Source organism: Equus przewalskii, chromosome 19 (assembly GCF_037783145.1).
Source record: "Equus przewalskii isolate Varuska chromosome 19, EquPr2, whole genome shotgun sequence".
In the NCBI taxonomy this organism is placed as follows: Eukaryota; Metazoa; Chordata; class Mammalia; order Perissodactyla; family Equidae; genus Equus; species Equus przewalskii.
Window position 1 is genome coordinate 36,257,357 of NC_091849.1, and position 22,645 is coordinate 36,280,001.

At 41.3% G+C, this 22,645-nt stretch overlaps 1 protein-coding gene and 1 long non-coding RNA gene across 5 annotated transcripts in view; one reads left to right on the plus strand and one right to left on the minus strand.

Moving 5' to 3' along the window:
- Positions 1–22,576, plus strand: part of LOC139077495 (uncharacterized) — a 38,572-nt gene extending 15,996 nt beyond the window's left edge. The window contains exon 2 of the long non-coding RNA XR_011530072.1: positions 18,131–22,576. This is a non-coding gene — a long non-coding RNA (uncharacterized lncRNA). The remainder of the gene's footprint in view (positions 1–18,130) is intronic.
- SLC26A8 (solute carrier family 26 member 8) overlaps positions 4,279–22,645 on the minus strand; it is a 67,900-nt gene continuing 49,533 nt past the window's right edge. For 2 of the 4 annotated variants that reach the window (XM_070585986.1, XM_008541603.2), the window contains 9 exons: positions 19,437–19,532; positions 18,186–18,292; positions 18,034–18,103; positions 17,516–17,608; positions 17,275–17,406; positions 13,401–13,766; positions 10,656–10,710; positions 10,372–10,556; positions 4,279–5,120 (listed from right to left, as the gene is read on the minus strand). In XM_070585986.1, the coding sequence (XP_070442087.1) occupies positions 4,665–5,120; positions 10,372–10,556; positions 10,656–10,710; positions 13,401–13,766; positions 17,275–17,406; positions 17,516–17,608; positions 18,034–18,103; positions 18,186–18,292; positions 19,437–19,532 (1,560 nt within the window). In that variant the 3' untranslated portion in view covers positions 4,279–4,664. Of the gene's footprint in view, positions 5,121–6,132; positions 6,297–10,371; positions 10,557–10,655; positions 10,711–13,400; positions 13,767–17,274; positions 17,407–17,515; positions 17,609–18,033; positions 18,104–18,185; positions 18,293–19,436; positions 19,533–22,645 lie in introns of all 4 variants that reach the window. The other 2 variants (XR_011530066.1, XM_070585987.1) reach the window with 2 other exon arrangements.

Genomic DNA, 22,645 nt, shown 5'->3' on the forward strand with positions numbered 1-22,645 from the left:
GTGGGTCATGATTGTTAAAACATACATACACACACACACACAGAAATAGAATAGAAAATATCAGATAACAAGGGGGAAAGTATTATTTCTTGGAATTTTTGTCTCAGTTACGTGTGTGTGTGTATTGTGTTGCCATATAAAATATAGACAGCAATCACAAAAGAATGGAAGGCACTGTTCTGGAAAACTTGAACTCCCTCCACCTTCCTCCTTTTGTATCTTTTTCTTTATTAATTTTTGAGTTGTACATATCACATTGTATTGTAGTTATTTTTCTATCCATCTGTCTTCTCATTCAGATTATGAATGTTTTGAGGGCAAAGACTATCTTAAATATTTGATCCATGCATGCATGGATGAATAGAAGGATGCTGTAAATGAACGGGTAGTGAACGAATGAAGGAATGAAAAATTCTTGTATCTAGAGAGCTGCTCCTCAGGCCATATTTGGGTAGGGAGAAGTGAGTGGTGGGCTAAAATGATTTTTCAAGGCTTTTTTTTTTCATTCATGCACACAAACAACCTTTTGGAGTTGTTGGTCTGAAACTGAGACCTCAGGAATGAGCAGTATGTCTTTGATCTTCAAGCTTAATCAACCTTCAGCAAACATATTCTGAGCACCTACCCTATGCTGGAAAGGGTAGTGAAACTCAAGATTTTTCTCAATGTCTCACCCCAAATGGACATTAGGTCCATAGTAGATGTGGCTCCCCTCCTCATTCTTGGTCCATTGGGAACCTTAGGCTTGTCTGTGCTGGATTCAGATAGTCCCATTGAGACTTACATTTATCAAGCTTAATAATGCATTGGGTATTGTTTTTCTTGTTTCTTATCCTCCTTTTTTTTTTTTTTTCATTGATTTCCCCTCCTCCATTTTGCCCTTTCCTAGTTTGGAAATTACATACTTTATTTTAGTGGCTACTCTTAAAATATTGCTATACATGTTAATTTGAAATATGGGGTTAATCACCATCTCTATCATCTTCCTGAAAAATACAAGGACTAGAATACTTTCTGTACTGAGAGAATTATGTTAAAAATCTCCAACTGTGTTCATGGATTTGTCTATTTCTCCTATTTGTCATTTTTTGCTTTATTTTGAAACTATGTTAATAAGTGCGCACAAAGTTAGGATTATTATGTTGTCCTGTTTAATTAGCCCTTTTATCACTGTGTAATGTCCTCCTTTAACCCTTAGGAATACTTCCTGTCTTACAATCTACTTTGTCTGACGTTAACATTGCTGCTCAAGCTTTCTTTTGGTTATCCTTTGCTTGGTATGTTTTCCCATCTTTCTGCTTTGTATACGTTTGCATATTTATATTTACAGTGGTGTCTCTCATAAATAGTGTATATATACTATTTATATATATGTTGGGTCTTTTTTTTAAACATCCATTCAGAAAAATCTCTATCTTTTAACTGGGATGTTTCATCTATTTGGTTATTGATAGAGTTGAGTTTAAGACTGCCATCTGGGTATTTTTTTTCTCCTTGTGCCACATATTCTTTTATCCCATTTTCCTGCTCACTTCTGGCTTAACAAAGTATTTTTATTATTCCATTTATCTTCTCTATAAATGTTTTAATTATAGCTTTTTTATATTATTGTTTTAGTGGTTTCCCCAGACATAATAATATGCATCTTTGACTTAGGGGATTAGGATTTGTGGCGACACAAACATTCAGACCATAGCACTCTGCCCTTGGCTTCCCAGAATTCATGTCCTTCTCACATGTCATCAACTGAAAGGTCTAAGTCCAGAGTCTCGTCTAAATAGCATCTGAATCAGATATGGGTGAAACTCAAGGTACGAGTCATTGTGACATCTAACATATGTAGAGAGAGCTACCAAGGGGTCACCTATTTTGACCAGTCTCTTTTCCAAACCTATTTTTGTCAGTTCTATTGATTTCACTTAATTCTTCACACATAAAAATCAAACTCCAAACCCCATTTGCTGTAGAACTTAAGCTGCTTTAAGGGTGGTTTTTTTTTTTTCAGTAATGGAGAAAAATTTGTACAAAGACATTTACACTTTCAGATCCAGTCTGTACAGGTTGTTCAGTCTTTAGAATTTTTCTCCAATTTATTGTTGGAGAAAGAAAAGCTGCAATGATGACCATGCTATGAAAAGTGAGCCAAGCAACACAAACCATAGCATTTTGTAAAGTTTGAAGTGTCTCAGAATCTCAGGTGATCTGCATTTTGGAAGAAGATTCAGCCTTTGAATTGTTATTCACTTTCCTCTTTCTTTAATGCTGCACTATTTACAATCAATTAACCATTTTTATTTATCGTATTACTTTTGGAAGGGCTGGATGCTATGGGTTTATAGCAGAATATTCTTTAAAAATAGACTGTAGTCTAAGCATCTGGTTGGTCTTTCTGAGGCCATATACCAAAGACAAGATTTGGCTATGTTGCAGTTGTAGCAGAAAGGACCAAAGTCTAAACTCTACCACTTGCTGCCCAAGTGTCAGAAGTTATTGATTCTGTGTTTAAAGACCTTCCTTTGACGGAAATGCTAGGATAGAAGGGAGCTGGAGCAAGAGGGCAGAAGCCCACAGAAACTGGGCTCTCCATGTGCTTCCCAGTTTCCTGTTTTAAATGTGAAATGATTTTTTGGTTTTGATGCATTTCTGTGCTTGTCCTTGTCTCCCTGACAATTCATTCCTGGTTTGACTCAGTTCTGGTTGAGCCCTTGGTGCCATGGTAATTACCCTTAGGCTCCATCTGGCTGTGTCCCTGGGTATCCAACTTCTCTACTCCCGGGGCCACCACTCTTGGTCCCCCATTTGGCTCTGCCCTCCTAGCAATCATTGGAACTTGCTTTAAGCTTAACTGCTACTCATCCTTAAGATGCCGAGTCATATGTCATTGCCATAGGAAGGATTTCCTTGACACTCAAGATGGGTTCAGGTCCTCCTGATGTATACCCTCGGAGATTCCTGTATTTTACCTTCAAAGTACTTATCACAATTTATAATTATTTTGGTTATCTATTCTGCTCATCTTGTATCTTCAGCACCTGGGACAAGCCTGAGACATAATAGGAGTTCAATAAATGTTTTGAGTAAACGTGAACAAATAAAGCTTGTGACTTGGGCCCCCACCTCTTTTAGGGTACAATTGTATATGACCTTGGGCTAGTTACAAAACTTATCGGAGTCCCAGTTTACGTGTGTGTAAAGTAGGGATAATACTGTTTGATCTACCCCCCAGTTTGGTGTGCTATGTATGTAGCAGATGCTTAGTAAACGTTTGTAGAGTGAGTGAATACACATGCTATCTCTGTGATTAAGAGAAACCTATATATATATTTTGTGTGTGTGTGTGAGGAAGATTGGCTGTGAGCTAACATCTGTGCCAGTCTTCCTCTTTTTGAGTGTGTGTGTGAGGAAGATTCCCCTGAGCTAACATCTGTGCCAGTCTTCCTCTATTTTGTATGTGGGATGCCTCCACAGCATGGCTGGTAAGTGGAGTAGGTCCACGCGCAGGGTCCAAACTCAGGAACCTGGGCCACTGAAGTGGAGCATGTTGAACTTTCACCACTTGGCCACGGGGCCGGCCCTGACACCTATATTTTAACAGGGATTTCTAGATGAGAGAAAGTGAGTACCTTAGCAAGGGGAATCTTGTTTATTGAGTGGAATATAAAATTCAGGATTTCATTCACCTTTACCCAGGGGTCTATATTTCCCTTCTGGTTGTAGCTTAATACTAGGTATTGTTTTAATGGAAGAGGGGAAATTTTTTGAATGGAGTGGGACCAAACTTGCAATGATTGACTTTTCCAACTTCTAAGTGGTTTGTGTCTCTCCCAGATTTTAACTAAATTTGGTCCACCGAGAGTACAGTTTTAGATTGTGTGTATCTTAAAAACTTGTAAGAAAGAAGCAATGGTGAATGTGAAGCTGAAGACCAGGGAGCGTTCTATAGAGCTAACATTCTCATCAGTTGGTGCAGCTGATTGGCCTTCTGAAACAATGGCAAGATAAGATCCTGACCTCGGGGTGGTGACAAAAGTGCTTTCAGCCCAACTGTTCTTTGTACTACCAGCCTCATAAGCTGGCTTAGCTTAACCTGCCTATTTCCTCCATTTCCACCATCAGTATAGTGAAGATACTTTGCATGTAAAATGCAAATTTTCACCCCCAGTTTTTCTTTTCCTTGCTCATCTCTTCTGCACCATGTACACCAACTTCTGGAATTTCTCCCTCCCAACATTTCCTTAGGCATACGAATACAGAGAAGGGAAGAAGATGCAGGGAGTGTCCAAATGTAACTAGAGTCATATATTTTATTTGAACTTCATCTCTTTGGAGGAAGGGGAACAGAGATGAGAGGAGTAAGTTAGAGATGGTCTGACAGAAAACCCAGAGGTGTGGAGTACGCAAAGAAGGAAATCCTTCACTAGAATATCTCCTGAAGGTGCAATGAGGTGAACCTGGATAGGGAATTCAGAGATAACTCTTGGTGTTTAGGATTGTGATTTGGGAGTGAGATCCCAGGGCTGAGCAAGGAGGAAGGCCAGCCAGTGGATGAGTCCCAAAGCGAGTACTGCTGGATCGTAACTAGTCTAGATCTCCTGACCAAGTGACCTCATTTGGGTGGGGAAGATTTGCCTGGGGAGTTTGACCCCTTATTCCCAGTTCATCTCCTAGGGATCCTCAGTGTCATGGCCCTGGGGTGAATATGAATTCATATAGTGACGTCTCCTGTCCACTGTCCGCTGACTAGGCTGAGTCTGAGTTGGGGAGTCGGGAGGCAAAGACTCATACAGAGGCCAGTACTGCTGCCGAGGGTAAGTCTGAACCCTTGATCTGAATTTGTGCTCGGGCATGGGCTCCAGCTCTGGCTCCAGCTCAGGCTCCGGCTCCAGCTCTGGCTGCAGCTCAGATTCAGGCTCCAGCTCTGACTTGGGCTCCAACTCACGATCAAGGTTTAACTCTAGATCTAGTCCAGCCTCTCGTTCTGACTCTGGCGTGGGCTCCAGCTCCATGTCTAGGTCTGAGTCCTCCTCTGGTGTTGGCTCCTGCTTTGCGGTGAAGGCTGTACCCATCTTTTTGGGGATTTCTAGAAGATTGTTGCTCAATTTATGTCTTGAGTCTCCATTCTGAAATACATGCAATTAGATGGGTTAAAATTTCCAATAAAATTTACCTTTTGAACAGTCAAGGAGTTTCAGAATATAACAGGAGTTAAGGTACCAGAAATCATGAGTTCCTGGCAAAGTAGAAAATATTTCTGGCCTAAATCTGCTTTTTATCTTCTTTACACCCTCTGATTCCTCAGTTACTCACTATTCTTCAGGCTTGATCAATCCATAACTTCTGATTTCTCTGGCTTTTCTAGCTAGCCTGGATTTCATGGTCTACCATTTAAACAGCAGTGGTCTTGGCAGCATTCTGAAACATCTTTTCTTCTTGATCTTACTTGTCTTTCCAACCCCCAATGTAATCCTTGGCAGGGCATGGAAGGCCCTCATGGCCTGGCCTCTTGCCATCTTCTTTAGCTTTATCTCCATCTGTAGTCCCCACCCTTTGCTCTAGCCATAAAATTAACCAAAGATGCTTGACTATTTACCTTGCTCATGCTACTCCCTGTGCCTGCCTTGTCCTTCTCCATCTTGGCCACATACACTTATTCCTTATTCCAGATTCAGATCAAAGATGACCACCCAGAATCTTAGCTTCCTTTGTGTCCCAACTGTACCTCATTCACACCTCTATCCTAGTGCCACTAATGTAGTGCCTTATTTATTTACAAATCTATCTCCCCTTTAGACTCTAAGCTCCTTGCGGTAAGGCAGTGCCTGGTTCTTGATCTCCTCAGTACCAAGCACTGAGCCTGTCACTCAGCAGATGCCCCGCAGGCTTGGTGAATCAGCCTTACAGCAGCATTCCGCAGAATCAACAACTTTGGCCTTTCCTGAAACATTGTCTTCTCTTCCACCATATGACACTCTCTTGCTTTTCCTCCTTCCTTCCTGGTCTCTTTGTTGTCTCCTGAACTTCTTCTGGGCTTCTAAATGTTGACTTGCCCCATGGTTTGATCCTGGGACCCTTCTCTTCTCCATCTACACTCCCCCCATAGGCAATTTTACTTAGTCCCATAATTTTCATTACCATCTATGTGCCAATGACTTTTTGGTTATAACCCTTCCCCGATCTGCTGGTTCATATATCCACTTCCATTCTCGACATCTGCACTTGGATGTTTAATAGGCATCTTGAATTTAATACATCTGAAATAGAACTTGCTCCTCTCCTAGTCTTCCCTAGCTTAAATGCTAGAAAAAAAAATTGACATACTCAATATCAAGTCTTAATATAAGTCCTGATAAGGATGTTAATAAACTAGGAAAATACTTTTAAAAAACATAGTAAATATAATGTCTGTCTTAAGCCAACTGTCACCACTAGTCTTAATAGAGATACATAAGAAGCTTTTCTCATTAAATTCAGGAGTAAGACAAGACTCACCACTATTACTTAAATTGTTCTGGGAGGTCTAGCTAATGCCATAATATATGATACTGAAATAAGAATTCTAACAATTGAAAAATAAGAGATTTATATTATTTGTAGAAAATATTTTTCTACCTAGAAAACTCAAGAGAATTAACAATAAAACTTCTTATGACTAGTAAAAGAATTCACAAAGGTGGCCAAATAATTAAATAAAAATCAATAGGTTTTCTATATGCTAGCAATTGCCAGTTAGAAAATATAATGAAAAAGAAGATTCATTTTAAAAAGCAATGCAAATGTAAAACATAAAGCATAAAGTATCTAGGATTTGTCTACATGAAGAAAGTCACAAAACCCTACTATGAAAGCAATATTTAAAAAGTCTGACTATCATATTAAGAATCTACAAGAACGTAGAAAGAAAAGATAAATGAAATGACTGGGTCAGAAATATCCTCTGCAATGGAGGAAATACAGGCATCGTGATTGACACCATGAGCTGTGGAATCAGTTTAATGCAACAAGGATTAAATGCAAAGATTTAATGTAATAGATAAATAAATAAATAAAATTAAAAGACTGAATAAATGTAGAGATGGCCCATGTTCCTGGATAGGAAGAACAAACACTGTAAAGATATCAACTCTCAAATTATTTTCTATTTTCAATCCTATTCTAATGAGAATTCCAACAGGTTTTTTTGGGCGGAGGTGATGATGAAAGATTCAAAAGTTTGTTTGGTAGAGTAAATTGTTGAGAATGACTTAGCAAATTTTGAAATAGAGCACTGATGACACAGGACATCTTAACTAGTGTTAAAAGGTATTATAAAGTAGTAGTAATTAAAACAGTGTGATACTAAAGTCACTCAGAACAATGAAACCAAAAACTAAGCAAGAAGTAGACTTTAGTTTTCATAGGAATGTAATATTTTGTGAAAACAGCATCTCAAATCAGTGGAGGAAGGGAGGCTTATTCAATAGATGGGATAGCTCAGATGGTTAGCTACATAGATAAAAAATAAAGATTACTCGTCAACACTGTACACTGAAGTACATTCTAACTAGATTAAAGAGTATAATAGGGGCCAGCCCCATGGCTGAGTGGTTAAGTTCGCATGCTCCGCTTCGGTGGCTCAGGGTTTCACCGATTCGGATCCTGGGCGTGGACATGGCACCGCTTGTCAAGCCATGCTGAGGCGGTGTCCCACATGCCACAACTGGAAGGACCCACAACTAAAATATACAACTATGTACTGGGGAGATTTGGGGAGAAAAAAGCAATTAAAAAAACAAAGATTGGCAACAGTTGTTAGCTCAGGTGCCAACCTTTAAAAAAAAGAAAAAGAAGAGTATAATATATTAAAAAAATAATAAAAATCTAGAAGAAGATATAAATTAGTATTTATTTATTTCCTAAGTGAGAATGACATTCTAAACAAAGACCAAATGGAAAATAAGAAAAAGAAAGATTAATATAGGAAAGACTACGTAATACATAAAAGCAAATATGTCAAGTGTGTCATAATTATAAATCAAATAGAGAAACTTCCACTTATAGTAAAGGCAGACTACACAATTCAGACCAACCCTCCTGCTAAGGACCACTAGAAGAGGGGGGTAAAATATTTTAAAATTTCTGCTTGGAGGAATCATAAATCTAACAAAATTGTGAAGAACTACCAGGCCAAGATTTGGCAAAAAGTAGAAATCTAGAGAGGTGAGTCTGGCATTTGGGGCCACTTCTGTAGAGGGTATTTGATGATCCAGAAGTGGCACACATACGCTGAGCAGTGCTTTTGACAACCTTAAGGGCTTAGGTTGCCAAAATTGGATTCCAGGGTCTGCCAAGGAGGGGCTATGGTAACCCTTCCCATAGACTGCACCTGGGCTGTGGGTTAGCTGGATGGCCTAGAGGACCTCAAGTCCTGAAATCAGATCAAAGTGACCCTATATTGCGACTGGCAAAACAATCAAATTCTGTCCGGAAGAAAAATATCATCCTGGGTCTCAAGTTATTTCTATAAATATTTTCCAAATACAATGTCTGGCACACACCCAAAGATTACTGGGCACATTAGACTTTGATAGTGAAGGATGCATGCTGAACCTAAAAGTATGGTTCCTGTACCAGTAGCATCAACATTACCTGGTAGCTTGTTAGCAATGTAAGTTCTCAGGCCCCAACCCAGACCCACTGAATCAGAAATGCAGGGGATTGGGGCCCAGAGGGGCCCAGAAGTCTGTGTTTCAACAGCATAATTTGGTGATTCTGATGCATACTAAAGTTTGAGAACCACTGGAAGTCTCCAAGCATAAGTAGGAGGACCTCTGGTCAGAGATGTTGTCAAGAGAATTCTTGCTCCAGGTGGGGATGGATCTAAGAAGCTCGGAGGTTTCTTCCAGTTGAAAGGTTTTGTGACTCTATGCTTTTAAAAATGGGAGTGGACGATAGAGCAGAATAGAGAAAATATGTTCAAATTAGCTATTGAGGAAAAAGTTGTTCTGGATAGGCAGAGGCACATAACATGTGAGAACTCTCAACAAAGCAAGGGAAAAACTTGGTAATATGTTAGTTAAAAAAAGAGATAGAAAGATTCTCCAAAAATTAAAAATAGAAATACCTTATGACCCAGCCATCCCACTACTGGGTATCTATCCAAAGAACTTGAAATCAGCAATTCCAGAAGTCCCATGCACCCCTATGTTCATCGCAGCATTATTTACAATAGCCAAGACGTGGAAGCAACCTAAAAGCCCATCAACAGATGATTGGATAAAGAAGATATGGTATATATATATAATGGAATACTACTCAGCCATTAAAAAAGATAAAATCGTCCCATTCACAACAACATGGATGGAACTTGAAGGTATTATGTTAAGTGAAATAAGCCAGGTGGAGAAAGACGAAATCTGTATGACTCCACTCATAGGTGAAAGTTAAACATAGAGACAAAGAGAACTGATTGGTGGTTACCAGGGGAAAGGGGGTTGGGGGGAGGACACAAAGGGTGAAGTGGTGCACCTACAACACGACTAACAATAATGTACAACTGAAATTTCACAAGGTTGAAAACTATCATAATCTCAACAAAAAGTTAAAAAAAAAAAAGAGATAGAAAAAGACCATATTTTACAAGCTTGGATATTTTTTACTTCTTAAAGTTTTTAAAAACACATTACTCTGGGAATACTTTTCTTGTCATAAAAAATTCAAACATGGTTGAAATATAGTAAGTCAAAGAATCAGGGGTTTAATTAAAAAATAATTTCCAGTCGGTAGATAATATTTTGGTGCCCATCTGTGTTTTAATTTCCTTTTTGGTGGGAAACATTTCACCTGCATAGAGACTGATTGAACACCCTGAAGTAGGCCCAGGTCTTTGCTTAGTATTAGTAAATGGCTAAAAATTCTGGCTTCTCTATCATTCCCCTTTGTACTCACAATGTAAATAATAGCCAAAGTGTTAGACTGGCAGATTTTTACTAGTTCATCAGATTTATTATTCATCCCAAGGTGTAGGGTGTGAGTGGATTCTAAAGGTATAGCTAGGGAAGATATTTAAAATATTTAGTAGTTGGCATGGGACTGGTATTAACCATGGTTGCTGTAAAAGGATCCTTGAGGCCTCTGCTGGGTTGGGGAACCCTCGCTTCAGTTGGGAGAGGGTCCTGGATGGCCCAGATGCCGTAGCAGTGGGGGAACCTGGGACTCAGGTCCACTGCTATTTACCAACCAGTAAGGGAGCATTTCAACATCTCAAAGTCTGGCACAGCCATACTCAAAAACCTTTCCTAGATGTTGCTCATCTCTATCTGATTGGGTGTCTCCACCCCCGCCACCCCGCACCCCTCCCCTGACCCCCAACCCTGATGCCTCACATCATCCAACCTTGTCTGTTTCTGAGTAGGTTTCCTGTATCACTGTCTCAGACTCATCCACGCTTAACTCGGAGGACTCTGGAAAGCTCCTTGGCAGGGCAAACAGCACAGCGTCGTGGACGGTGAGGAACAGCTGGGCCTTGGTGATGCCAGCGTCAAAGAAATCATTCCTCTCAAATGCCCTGACAACAGAAGCTACAAACCAAACCCAGAACACACACAGGGTAAGACACCTAGGGAGGAGAGCCCCCAGGGTGCAAAACATAGCCCTCTCCTAGGGTGAAGGGTACTCACAGTGACACCCTGCTATGAGCACCAAAATGTAGGCGTTTTGGAAAGCATTGCACATCTGCGGAGAAAGAGTAAATCAGTGTTAAGAGATCTTCATACCCACCAGGAAAGGGTCTTCTAATTAGCTGAGTATTAGAACCCCTTCGGCCATTCACTTTTCTGGGGTATATGTACCTTTGCATTTCTTTTCAGCTCTATAAACATTTGATGAGTGGACTTCTGTATGCTAGGAAATGTCTAAAGTGCTGGGAATACAAAAGAGAATCAGACAGTCTCATGTGGGGTGGGGAGTGAGAGGGAGGGTTGCCCATGGTCTCAAGTGGGGAACCAGTTCGCATAAAGAGATAATGTTTGTGTGAGGACAGGGCTAGATAGAGAAAGGCACAGGTGTGATGGGAACACTGCAGCGGCCTCAGGAACAGCCAGATATTGGTATTACTGCTTAGAGTTTGCACGTGATCCCCTTCTCCCTGGAGTTCACTGAGCAGAGGGGGCAAAACGTGGCCCCGAGATGGGCAAGTGATACAGGAGGGAATGGAATTCAGGAACCCTGAGGGTCATATTCAGAGCTTCCCTACAAAGTTGCATTTGCCTTTAGTAAAACATCAGAGACTTAGTATCAGATTAATAAACATCAGATACTGACTTCAAGTTTACTTCAGCCACTATACATGCTCTGGGACAATAAATCTTAAAGTTCAATTCAAAGCAAGTCAATATTAACCTTAATACTCTAAAATTAAATAGACTGTAACCCTGAGCGCTAAGTTACAATGTCAAAAGAAACAAAACAGACAGCCTCTGCTTCTTTCACTATCAAGAGGAAACAAGAAAGTCTCTCTTGATTATATGGTAAATCATAAAGTCATTTGGTAAAGAGCCCAAATGGACAAACTCTAAATGACAAGTGATGGGAGGGTGGAATCCTATGAATTGGGAAGAAGCTTAAATTGAGTGATTGTCTCTAAGAAGAACGATTGCTGGGATTTTTCTTAGTAAGTTTAAGTTTTCAATTATGAAGTAAACAGAGCCTGATGATTTCCTCCAATGAGGCGTTATAGAACAATTACAAAAGGAATGAAGAAAACTGTCTTTTTTAAGTGTAAATTTTAAGTGCACCATGATTCTCTGAAGGCTGTAAACTAGAGGTATCTGACATAGCCTCCGTTTTGGGGCTGGAGCAGAAAGTCATCAGCATACGCCAGGTGTGGATGACTCATGCCGAGGACCAGAACATATGGTGCAGCCACAAAAAAGGAAGGCAAGAGAGCAGAGAGGAGAAGAGGATGGCTTAGCCATACCATAGAGCATGGATAGGGTGATAGAAAGTCAGAGGCTTTAAGTTCCAATGCTGGACAGGCCACTTACTAGCTACGAGTCTAGGACTCTCAGGGGGAAATGTGGCTTGTCCCTCAGGGCTATTGTGAGCATGAAATGAGATAGTGTATATAAATGTGGCGTGTAGGAGGCATTCAATAGCATAGCTTGAGTGAAATCTAAAGTTAACAACCACTGTGCAAGACTGGGAGAAGAGAACACTGCCCAGGAGAACGTTCGAAGATGAAAAAGCCCAAAAGACCAGAGGTTATCAAGGATACTTGAGTGTGGAAATGGGGTGGGAAAAAGGGTCTCAGATGGGAAAGCCGTTAACGTTGATCTCTTCTAAGCCTCTCATTCTATAGATGAGGAAACCAAGACCCAGCGCAATTTAGTGAGTTGCCTCCGGTGAGATGGACAGTGGTCAGCAGTAAAGCAGGACAGAGCACACATCCCTGGACCAGCCAGGATTCTTCCTATTGCCTCAGACCAAAGAGGAGCTGGACTCACTTAACCGGGAACTGTATTTCGTTAGAAACAAGAAGGGATGATAAAATAGGATCTGAGGATGAAAGAAGGAAAATCAGCCAAGGGAGCAAATCTCAAAAAAAGGTGGGTGCCATCAGAGGCAGGAGGAGAGTGTCCAGGATGTTTAAACCTGAGCCATCGCCCACAGGAGCAAGAGTGAGATAGAGGGTTGTAAACTGAGATAAGCCGGCTGAAAAAAAGATGTTGTACTTATGAGACATTAAAGCAATAAAACCAATATGGTTAGTTGTGCATTTAGACTGTCTATATTGTATAAGAAGGACAGAAATGAAAACTGTTAGAAAAACCAGAGAGTGGGAGAGAAGCCCAGATTCGGACACAGCTTTTGAAGGAAAAAATCTTCCTGCCCTTTTCACCCAAAGATGCAGGCAATGAAGGGGGAACTGGGGAAATGCCTATAGGTCCTTATCGGGCAGCCTCAGGCTCGGGGTGTCATTTCATCACGACTTCTTCAAATCTGAGTGCTTCTGCAATGCCCAGCTCAGAGCAGCTGAACAGTGGAGAATTCTTGGTGAGCTTTTTTTCTGAGCATTTGGACCCATTCCTTGAATAGATTTACAGCTAACTCTCAGAATATACCGGGAGTTGCTGGGTGTAGCACAGATTGCTGTTTCAATGGTGTTAAGAGGTTCCTATTTTTCGTTCCTTGAGAAATAATGTGCCAGGCTTAGGAAACTAACCCCAGTCCAACAAAGCAGAGTTGGTTCATTTTCTTTTTATTCTGGTTGACCTGAAACTATCTTCAGTGTCCCAGTTTCTAGTGGCCTTGGAGTCACATAGCAGCTGATCAGTGACTAACAGGACTCAGTCAGGATCAGAGCTAGTGGGGGCGGGGGGGAAGAAGGGGATCAGAGCTCGCGTAAAAGCCTCCCCTGTACTCACCTGTCTTAACACGACTGAAGCCTGTGAATCCACAAAATGCACCATGGAGAAATCCAGGATGATGGTGTGGGTCATGGGGAGAAGAGACGTGTTTGAGCAAGGGATGAGCGATCTGTTCCTGACCTGACTTTCAGCAGCATTAGGCATTGAGCTGTTTCTAGAGGGATTGTGAGGAAGCCAAGCATTCTCCACGTCCTCATGGTTTTGCCCTTGGTTTCTGTGAGACACGGAAGACGCTTCGTAGGGTACTTGTTCGTTGGACACAGTTTGGCTCATGTCTGTGCTCTCCAAACGTGAGCAGCGGATCAGGTTAATGGAGGATGAGTCGCGGTCCCGTTTACTTTCATATCGTTCTGTGTAAACAACCTGGGACAACAGAGTTAGGGGAGGACCGTGAGAAGACTCACACAAGGGTTGGAAGTACTTGCAACTACGCTGTTTCTATCTACTCACTCACTTCCCTCCCTCTTAGGAAGCTTCTCTACAGACCAGGTACTATACATTTTTTACTTGGATATCTCATTGTCACTTCAAGCTCCTGACTAAAACCACATTCAGCTTTCCTTCCCCTCACCACTCACAGCATCCCCCTCCCAACTTCCCTATGTGCATCAGTGACATCATCATTGTCTTAGTGAGCCAGACTTAAAATCATCTGTGATTTATTCCTTTCTCTCATCCCTGGGTTCTAGTTAGTCTCCAGTGCCTACTAATACTTTGCTTGAAGTATCTCTTCCATCAGTCCCTTTTCTCAACACCTCCTTTTCTGAGTGAAACAGTCTCTGTCAGACTTCCTTAAGGAGACAAAAATTACTTGAGCAGGGCTGTCTTTACCTTTCACTCCTTTCGTCCTCCTAATAGGCTTGGAGTGCCTGACATAGCTAAAGGACGGTACCAAGCACCAGGAGTGCAACAGCATGCAAGATGTGAATGCTGACTCTGCAGTCACAGGGACCATTTCTACCTGGGGAGAGGCCATGTGTCCATTCAGGGGATAAAAACCAACATTTATGAACAAGAACGATAAGGCACATAGGAAAATGAAAGAGTTCTTTTGCTAGAGTGGTATGATTGGGGTGTTTTTTTTTTTAATCTGTTGTTCTAATAATGTTGCTTGTGAAATAAATTTTTTTAAAAAAAAGATAAAGATAAAGGAGGCCACCCAGTGGCATAGTGGTTAAATTCACTTTGGTGGCCTGGGGTTCATGGGTTCGAATCCTGGGCGTGGACATACACACCACTCATCAAGCCATGCTATGGTGGCATCCCACATACAAAATAGAGGAAGATTGGCTCAGATGTTAGCTTAGGGCCAATCTTCCTAAGCAAAAAAAACCCCAAAAAACAAAAAACAGAGTAAAGATAAAAACTATACATGATAGTATATATTATATAGCAAAAAAAAAAAAAATGATGTAGACAGATAATATTACAGTTTAAAGGAGAGAGGTGTTCCCTAAGGCTCGAAGGTCACTGAGGCCAGGCCTTTGGGGGATAGCTGAGGACTGGCTCAGTGGTGGGGAGATGCAAAGTCCTTCAGACAGAAGGACACCTCTGAGAGCCTCTCTTATGTCTCCTTCATGTACTCTACTCTTGTCTTTGAAGGACTTTCACAATTTACTCATGCCGTGACTGCCTGAACTTGCTTTGGAGGCCAAGCCTCTTACTTTGAGGACCCTATACTTATGTCTACCTCAGTGTCTTTGTCCAAGCCTATCCATGGACTGGGAGTCCTTTTATTCAACCTGACATAAACCCAAATTTCTCTCTCCTGCTCAGCTTAAGTCCACTGCTACCATGACGTTTCTCTGACTTTTTGAGCTCATGCCTGAAGTCTCTTCACCTGAAGTCTTAGAGTTGTAAGAATCTAAATACACAATTTAGAACATAATGTTATACTGTGTGGTATGGTCTACTATCCATTTTATCAATTTTAAGATGTGCTACTACTTTTTGCACTATCAAGAAAGAAAAAAATCCTGCAAATTAAACTATGACATGCCATCAATTGCACAATGCATCCACATTTAAGAGATGGGAAAAAAATGTATATCTTAGGATTGATAAAATACAATAATATCCTTACATGTCAGATTAATAGAGAGTTGTCTCCCTAGTTGGATTTAAAACTCTTATAAACTGCTTCAAAATAATCACGTGATTTTGAGGAGCTATTGGTGGGTGGGGGTATGGATGAAATAAGATTATGTATGAATTGATAAATCTTAAAGTGGACGGCAAGTACATAGAGGCTCATTATATTTGTTTCTACTTTTGTATGTGTTTAAAATTTTCCATGAAAAAACATTTTTTTAAAGAACAACCTGGATGAACCTTGAGGACATTATGCTAAGAGAAATAAATATCACAAATAGACAAATACTGTCTGATTCCTCTCAGATGAGGTATATGGATGTCAAATTCGTAGAAACGGAAAGTGGAATGGTGGTGGCTAGGGGTGGGGGAGGAGGGAATGGGGGGGGCTGTTGTTTAATGGGTACAGAGCTCCAGTTTTGCAAACTGAGAAAGTTAAGGGGCTGGCCGGTGGCGCAGCGGTTAAGTTCCCCTTTGGCGGCCCAGGGTTCGCCAGTTCGGATCCTGGGTGCGGACATGGCACCGCTTGGCAAGCCATGCTGTGGTAGGCATCCCATATATAAAGTAGAGGAAGATGGGCACGGATGTTAGCTCAGGGCCAGTCTTCCTCAGCAGAAAGAGGAGGATTGGCAGCAGTTAGCTCAGGGCTGATCTTCCTCAAAAAACAAAGAAACAAAAAAAACCCGGTCAAAATGGTAAATATTATGTTAGACCTTTTTTGCCACAATGAAAAAGAGCTACCTGAAGACAAACACCCTTAAAAATTCTTTTTCCTTTTTCATAGTGTCATAGCTCTGGCACGCAGTAGGAGCTCAATAAATAGTAGATGATCCTATTCTGCTCTCAAGTGTATTTGCTGATGTCCTGTAAAGAGCCTCTACAATACTCAGTGCAGTGTGTATTCAAAACAAAAATTAGACACAGCCTTGCTTCTGTCCCCTTGGCAGGGAAGTGGGTATTTTCAAAGAACTCAGTAGAACCTACGCTCCATTAGGGTGATGGGAACGAGCGTGGGTGCTCGGTGTCTGCAGGTGCCTACGTGAAGAGGGGCATGGGAGGTGTTTGTGTGTGGGGAGAAACCTCCGTGTGCGTGTGGAGATAGAGCTGCCCCTCTAAGAGGGTGTAGCTAGAGACTGGGTGAAAGGCCCCAAAGCTGGGAACGAGCAGCCTTGCTCTGGGGACAGGGAACATTTCGACCAAGTCCAAGTTGGAAATAGTGAATGCTTTGTAACTCATCAGCTAAAATAACCTTCAGATAGACTCCCCGCCTGTGCTTATCCTCCCTCCACCCTCCGCCGTCAGTTCCTTGGTCACAGGCAGACATTGGGAGACGCCGGCAGGTCCTTGAGATCCCCAGCCACCTTGACCCTGCCTTAGCTGGAATTAGGACACAGTCTTTAAGTCACTTATTTTCAGAAATCTAAAGCCAGGCAGCTGAAAGTCAGGGAAGTAGGTCCAGCTGGGAAATTACTGACACCCTCCATAGGCAAACTCCTTGTGCTCAGATAGGTCGCTGGCCATTGAGTAGGGACTCTTGCAAGAGTCCGAACATCTCCTCCTGTCTACTTTCAGGTCAAGATCTGAACCTCAAAGGGAAACCTGTGTCTTCATTTCTGAGCAGAAACCTTTGGTTTCCAAGTACCCTTGATACATCTAAGATTCAAATTCCCTGAGGGGGATTGGATTTTCTTGCCTTTCTTTTTTTTGAAAAACAAACAAAAAAACTACTGTGTGCTTGTTTATAAAATGTAAAGAAAAATGCAGAAAAGGTGTTTCTAACCCTGGGCGGGGGCTCCGGTTCATCACAGTTGCAGTGACAGCGACACATCTTTTCTTCCTGTGAGTTGTCTTCACTCTGATTAAACAGGCCAAAAACTTCTTCTTCTTTGAGAGGCACCCTCACCATTTCAACCTGAAAGATATGAGAGGGGTCTCATGCAGAGGGGGAACAGTGGAGGAGACGGGTGCTGGGGGAGAGGTGGGGAGCAGGTGAGGAAAGGCAGGGGGAGGAAAGCCATTACCTCTTTTAACAGCTTCTGCTTGAGTTCGTGAACATTGACGTAGGTGATGGAGTTGCAGCACTGGAAGATTTTCACTCCAGGAATGTTCATAACCTGCAAGACAAATGTCCAGATGAGGGAAATTTCTCAGCTCCTTTTGGAGTGAGAAAAAAAAATCTTTAGAACCTCCTGGAGAATCTGTATTCTTCTCTGTAAGAGGCAAGGACTAGCAAATTCCTTCCTCCCATTTTCATCCCCTGCTTTCTTCTTTTCCCCTCCATTTCCTCACTCCTCTCTTTTTCTTGGTCTTCCTCCCCCTAAAGTACATTTCTAAATTATCCTTAACTGGCTGCTATTCTCTAAGGATTTACCTACGGAAGTTACCCGGCTCTACCCTTGTGCATCACTTTCCCCGCCTTTGTAATTGTGTATCTGTAGTGCAGCAAACAACAGCAAAGGGATTTTGTAGAAGAACTAAGCAGCAGGCCTGGTCCACCCCATCCTTCGGGCAAAGGAGTGGGACTGACTTAGATTCTTACCTCCCGATAGTCATTGATGCTTCTATAAATGTTGGTGTTAGGGATCTGACCCAGGAGGAGAATCTTAGTTCTGAAAGGAAAATGCGTTTGCCTTTAGGTCACAGTTGCCCTACCTTGCCATGGCCAACCTCCTATTACCTGCGGCAAAGTACCTGTGTGACTGAACGGTGATGACGAAGAAGGCAAAAGCTACTGAAACAAGTAGCCCAACGTCCAGTCCCAGGAAAATGGCAGATGTGAACGTCACCATCCAAATAATCTTATGGAAAAGGGAAAAGGAAGACCATGATAACAAGCAGAGCTGAGAACATCGCCAGTCCCATCAACTCACCTTCACCCTCTCCCTCCCGAGACCTGGGATTTAGAGAACAAATTCCACAGCCACGTGGACAGATGCCATCACAAATGATTGGGTCCCAAGGCTGCCTGGCAATTCTTTTATGCATCCTTGATCACTTCTCTCTTCAATTCTCTCTTGAAACTTCAGTTTCCTCATGTGCAAAATGTGGATAATAATATCTACTTTACAGTCTTTGTTGAGATTAGAAATACCATTTGTAAAACAACCCAGAACACACCAAATGGTAGTTGCTATTTTAAGACCTACAATAGTTACTGAGGATCTTTAACTTTCTTTTCAAGCCTGACTCCACCACCTTGTCCATCACCGTCAGCAGGTGACTTGACTTTCATCTTCACAGAGAAGATAGGCTGAAACTCCCTTAAATATTTACTTCCCCCTCCACCAGCCACTTGTTAGTGTCTGCACTCAGCTTCGCCTCATTCACTCCAGTCCTGTTGGAAGTCTATCCCTCCTCCTAGGACTAGAAGCTCTACCTATGCACTGGACCACATACCCTCTTAGCTCCTCGGGGACAAAGATCCAAAAACTTATCCCCTTTCGCGTCTCTTTGCCTCTACTGGGTCCTGCTCTCACTGTGTTACATCCCCTATCCTTTATTTCTTGCTGTTTCCCCTTTCTGTCCCCTAGTTTTGTGCTCTAGAGAGAAGGAGGGTGTTCCATCGCTTATTCTGCCTGGCAAGACACCTCTTTCTCTGATTAGGATTTGTGTCTCCTATCCTGGAGTGTATTTACATAAACTGGATTAAAATTTATTCACATATGCAACATATGGCAAACTCTTTTTCATAGATTTGTATGTATCTGTAGCCACTTACTTAATACCTTTTAATTTAATTTTGCATATTTGGGAAAGGTCTCTGTATTTCCATGCACCAAAAACCTTGACTCCCTGTTTTTAAAGCAAAAGTAGAGTACTAGGCATCAAAGAATTGCTAGCGTCCTTCATATCCGTGGCTGATCTCTTTTTGTTTGCTCTCTTTCTGTCTCTCCAACCTTCCCCTCTATCCTTCCCTACCTCGGCCAGCGCATCTACACTCACACAGTCATATTGGTTCTGCCTCCACAGATCAGGTAGGTTGTAAATGGTGTCAAGGTATGGTAGGAGGTTGCTCAGAATAATACCAGCCAGCACAGCCTGTGGGGAAAAGAGAAACTCTGCTTCATTTTCCCTTCAAGGGTACAACTCCCAAATCTCCACAAAGGAACCACAAAAGGTTAGTCAGCCTTGGCACTCAGAGATATTGTGCATTGATATTTCACAAAAATACCATGTCCAAGCTTCAACTCATGGTCTAATCAAATAAGTATTCTCCACGTTCTTCTCTGCTCTCCTCCATAATAATTTATCAAACACGCAAGACAAGGTGAGGTCAAGGCCAAGGCCTGACTGATTTGGCCAGTAAAGCTACAACAAGCCCCTTTTATATTCACCTTATTTATTACTTACAGAGCGCGAGGAGGAATAGTGAAAGGTTACAGTCATCCAGGCCCCTCTGTTCCAGTGTTGTCACCTTTGATGTATGGGACAGACCCATGGTGAACTGGCACCTCCGGCTTCTGGGCCTTGCTTTGTCTAGTTTGCTTGACATTTCTATGTTCCTAGAAACCGTTCTCAGATGGGATGGCAAATTAAGGGAGCTTCCACTTACAGAAACTCTAAAATAGTTTCAATTGGACTTTTGTTCCAGTCTAATCATGAGACACTATAGTTATTTCAACAATGAGGAACTATTTTTTTTTTTGTCCGTCAAATTAAATAGACAAATCTGAAACATGGAAAACATCCCATATATATAGTTTTTGAGTGTAAAAAGATCCTGCCCTTTTGGAAAATAATTCAGCAATATTCTAAGAAATGCTGATATGCTTTCCCACACAAATTTTGTTTTATTTTAGAAGTCTGTCCTAAATGTAGAGAAAGGTAGATGTACAAAATTACTCATTGTTGTGTTATTTATAGTAACCAAAATTCAGACAACCTAATTTCTCAATAATACGAAAATGATTAAATCAGTTATACAATGGAGTATCATGCTATATATTAAATAAAAACAAGAACATAAAATTGTGTGTACAGTTAGGCCACAACTATGCAAAGTAATACCTATTCATAGAAAATAATGTTGGTTAGATATTTGCCAAAATGTTAATAGTGGTTTATTTGTGATTGTGGATGACATTTTTATCTACTATGAATTTTCCAAAGTTTTAAAAATAAGCATGTCCACTTTTCTAATGGAAAGGATGTTTCTTAAATATGAGAAAATGAAGATCTATGCTCATACAGATGTAAAACTCTTCAGGGCCTCAAAGTAGAATCTAACCTACTTTCAGAAACATTTTCTGGTGTTCCTGAAGTCCCTGCATCGGCTTCACATTTCTCAGCATTTTCCTAGCCTGCCTCTCCTCTGTATACTCTGCCTTGGAATTAGAGCTGATCCTGCCACCAGGAATGGCTAGTCCAAGCTTGCTCTGGTTTTCGGAGGCTCTTCAGTGACCAGTTGGTCTCAACAGGTCACTAGAGGAGGGAAGAGCACAGAGGAAGTCAGCGGAAATGACTTCTTTCCCATATTCACCTTCTTCCCACGGGAGGATCTCCAGACTTTGCAATTTGCAGGGGGACATGGTGGGAAGGAAAAGAAGCCCAACCTCATAGGGTCTTTGCAACATTGTTGGCTTGAAGCAGGGTGTATGAGGGGAAACAAGTCTTTTCATAAAACAATACACAGTAAAAGTTTTACCTTTCTGAATATTAAGGTAAAACATGCTCATGTGTAAAGAAGAATTAAGCTTAGGTATAATTTGCCTCATCTAAGAGATAACCATTGTTAACATTTTGGCATGTTCTGTATATTTTTTTCACACATATTGAATATGCTATTTTGTATCGTGTGTTTTAAAAATGTGGGTTGGTCTCCTTGCTAACTAGTTGAGATCCTAGCCACGATGCTCCACCAATTGCTCCAATAAGGATTTTGCAACAAGCTATCCACAGTCTTTCAAGGAAGGAAGGAATCATTTATAGTTTAATACTCAGAGAGACCCATTGTTATGATAATTCAGATATTCCGCTGATCAGATCGTGTTCACATTTTCTCACCCAGAAACATCCTAACTAGATGCTGTAAAAATAATGTGATATAACATGGTTAGCCAAAAGCAAGGGCTGTTCTGTCCCCAACATTTATAATAAAGGAGTACTACCTACTTTTAAGACTACCCTTCAGTGAATTCTGACAGATTTTTATTTGTTTCGAATTTTTAAAAATTCTTATTCTTTCAGCCATAAAGAAAGAATATCCCTATTCGAAGTAAATTATTGAGTGGCCCTCCTAAAATAAACTCTAAGAGTTATAGCACCAAAGGTACTATATAGACTAAATTCTGGAGATGACTTCTGCTGGGAATCAGAGGATAGCTTGTGTCGTGAACACAAGCTTAATCCCACCCTCCACGCATAGATTCCATGGCTGAGTTCCAAAGTCCCTGAATCACAAGAGGAGAAGGCGGTAACAGCCTTGAGGTGGTCTGCTGTGCCGAAACCTGACCTTCACCGGGTGGGATGGAGGTGTTCAAAAGGATGCAGATAACGTTTACAGCCACTCCAGCTTCACAGACTGCCACCTCAGGGTGTCACCAAGCTGCTGTACCAGGAATAAAACCTCCTCCCACCTCCCTTAGGACTATCTAAAATTGGCTAAAGGGAACATTAAGGAAATTTAAAAGGAAATTCTAGTCACGGAGAATTGATCCACATTGTAACTTTGAACAAATTGATGCCAGTAATCAATGCACCCGGCATCTCTAAATACAGGGTCATCAGTCTCACACAAAGGGAAGAAAGAGCACATAACTATACAGAGGCATCCTCGCTGAACACAGAGTTAGGACTCAACTTTCAGACCCTGCCTTCTAGTGCTGTGAACTAACCAAGAGGCAGTGTGGCAGCGACAGGGGGAATGAGTTCACATGAATGCAGAACAAGGCCTTCTGGAAACAGTTTAGGAAAACAGATGGCATGAATGCACAATGAGTTTCTAAGCCTGTGTTGGGAATGGGCGTTCTGGCATCTGAAGTCTATTTTGGTCATCTGTAACTGAATCTTTTCTTATAAGGCTTACTTTATAGCTTAAGCAATAAAAAGAAGATTAATGAGAATGAGAATAATAACAATAATAACTAATGTTTCTTGAGCACTTATTACTAGCTCAACATTTTTCTCCATGTATTATATACATTATCTTATTT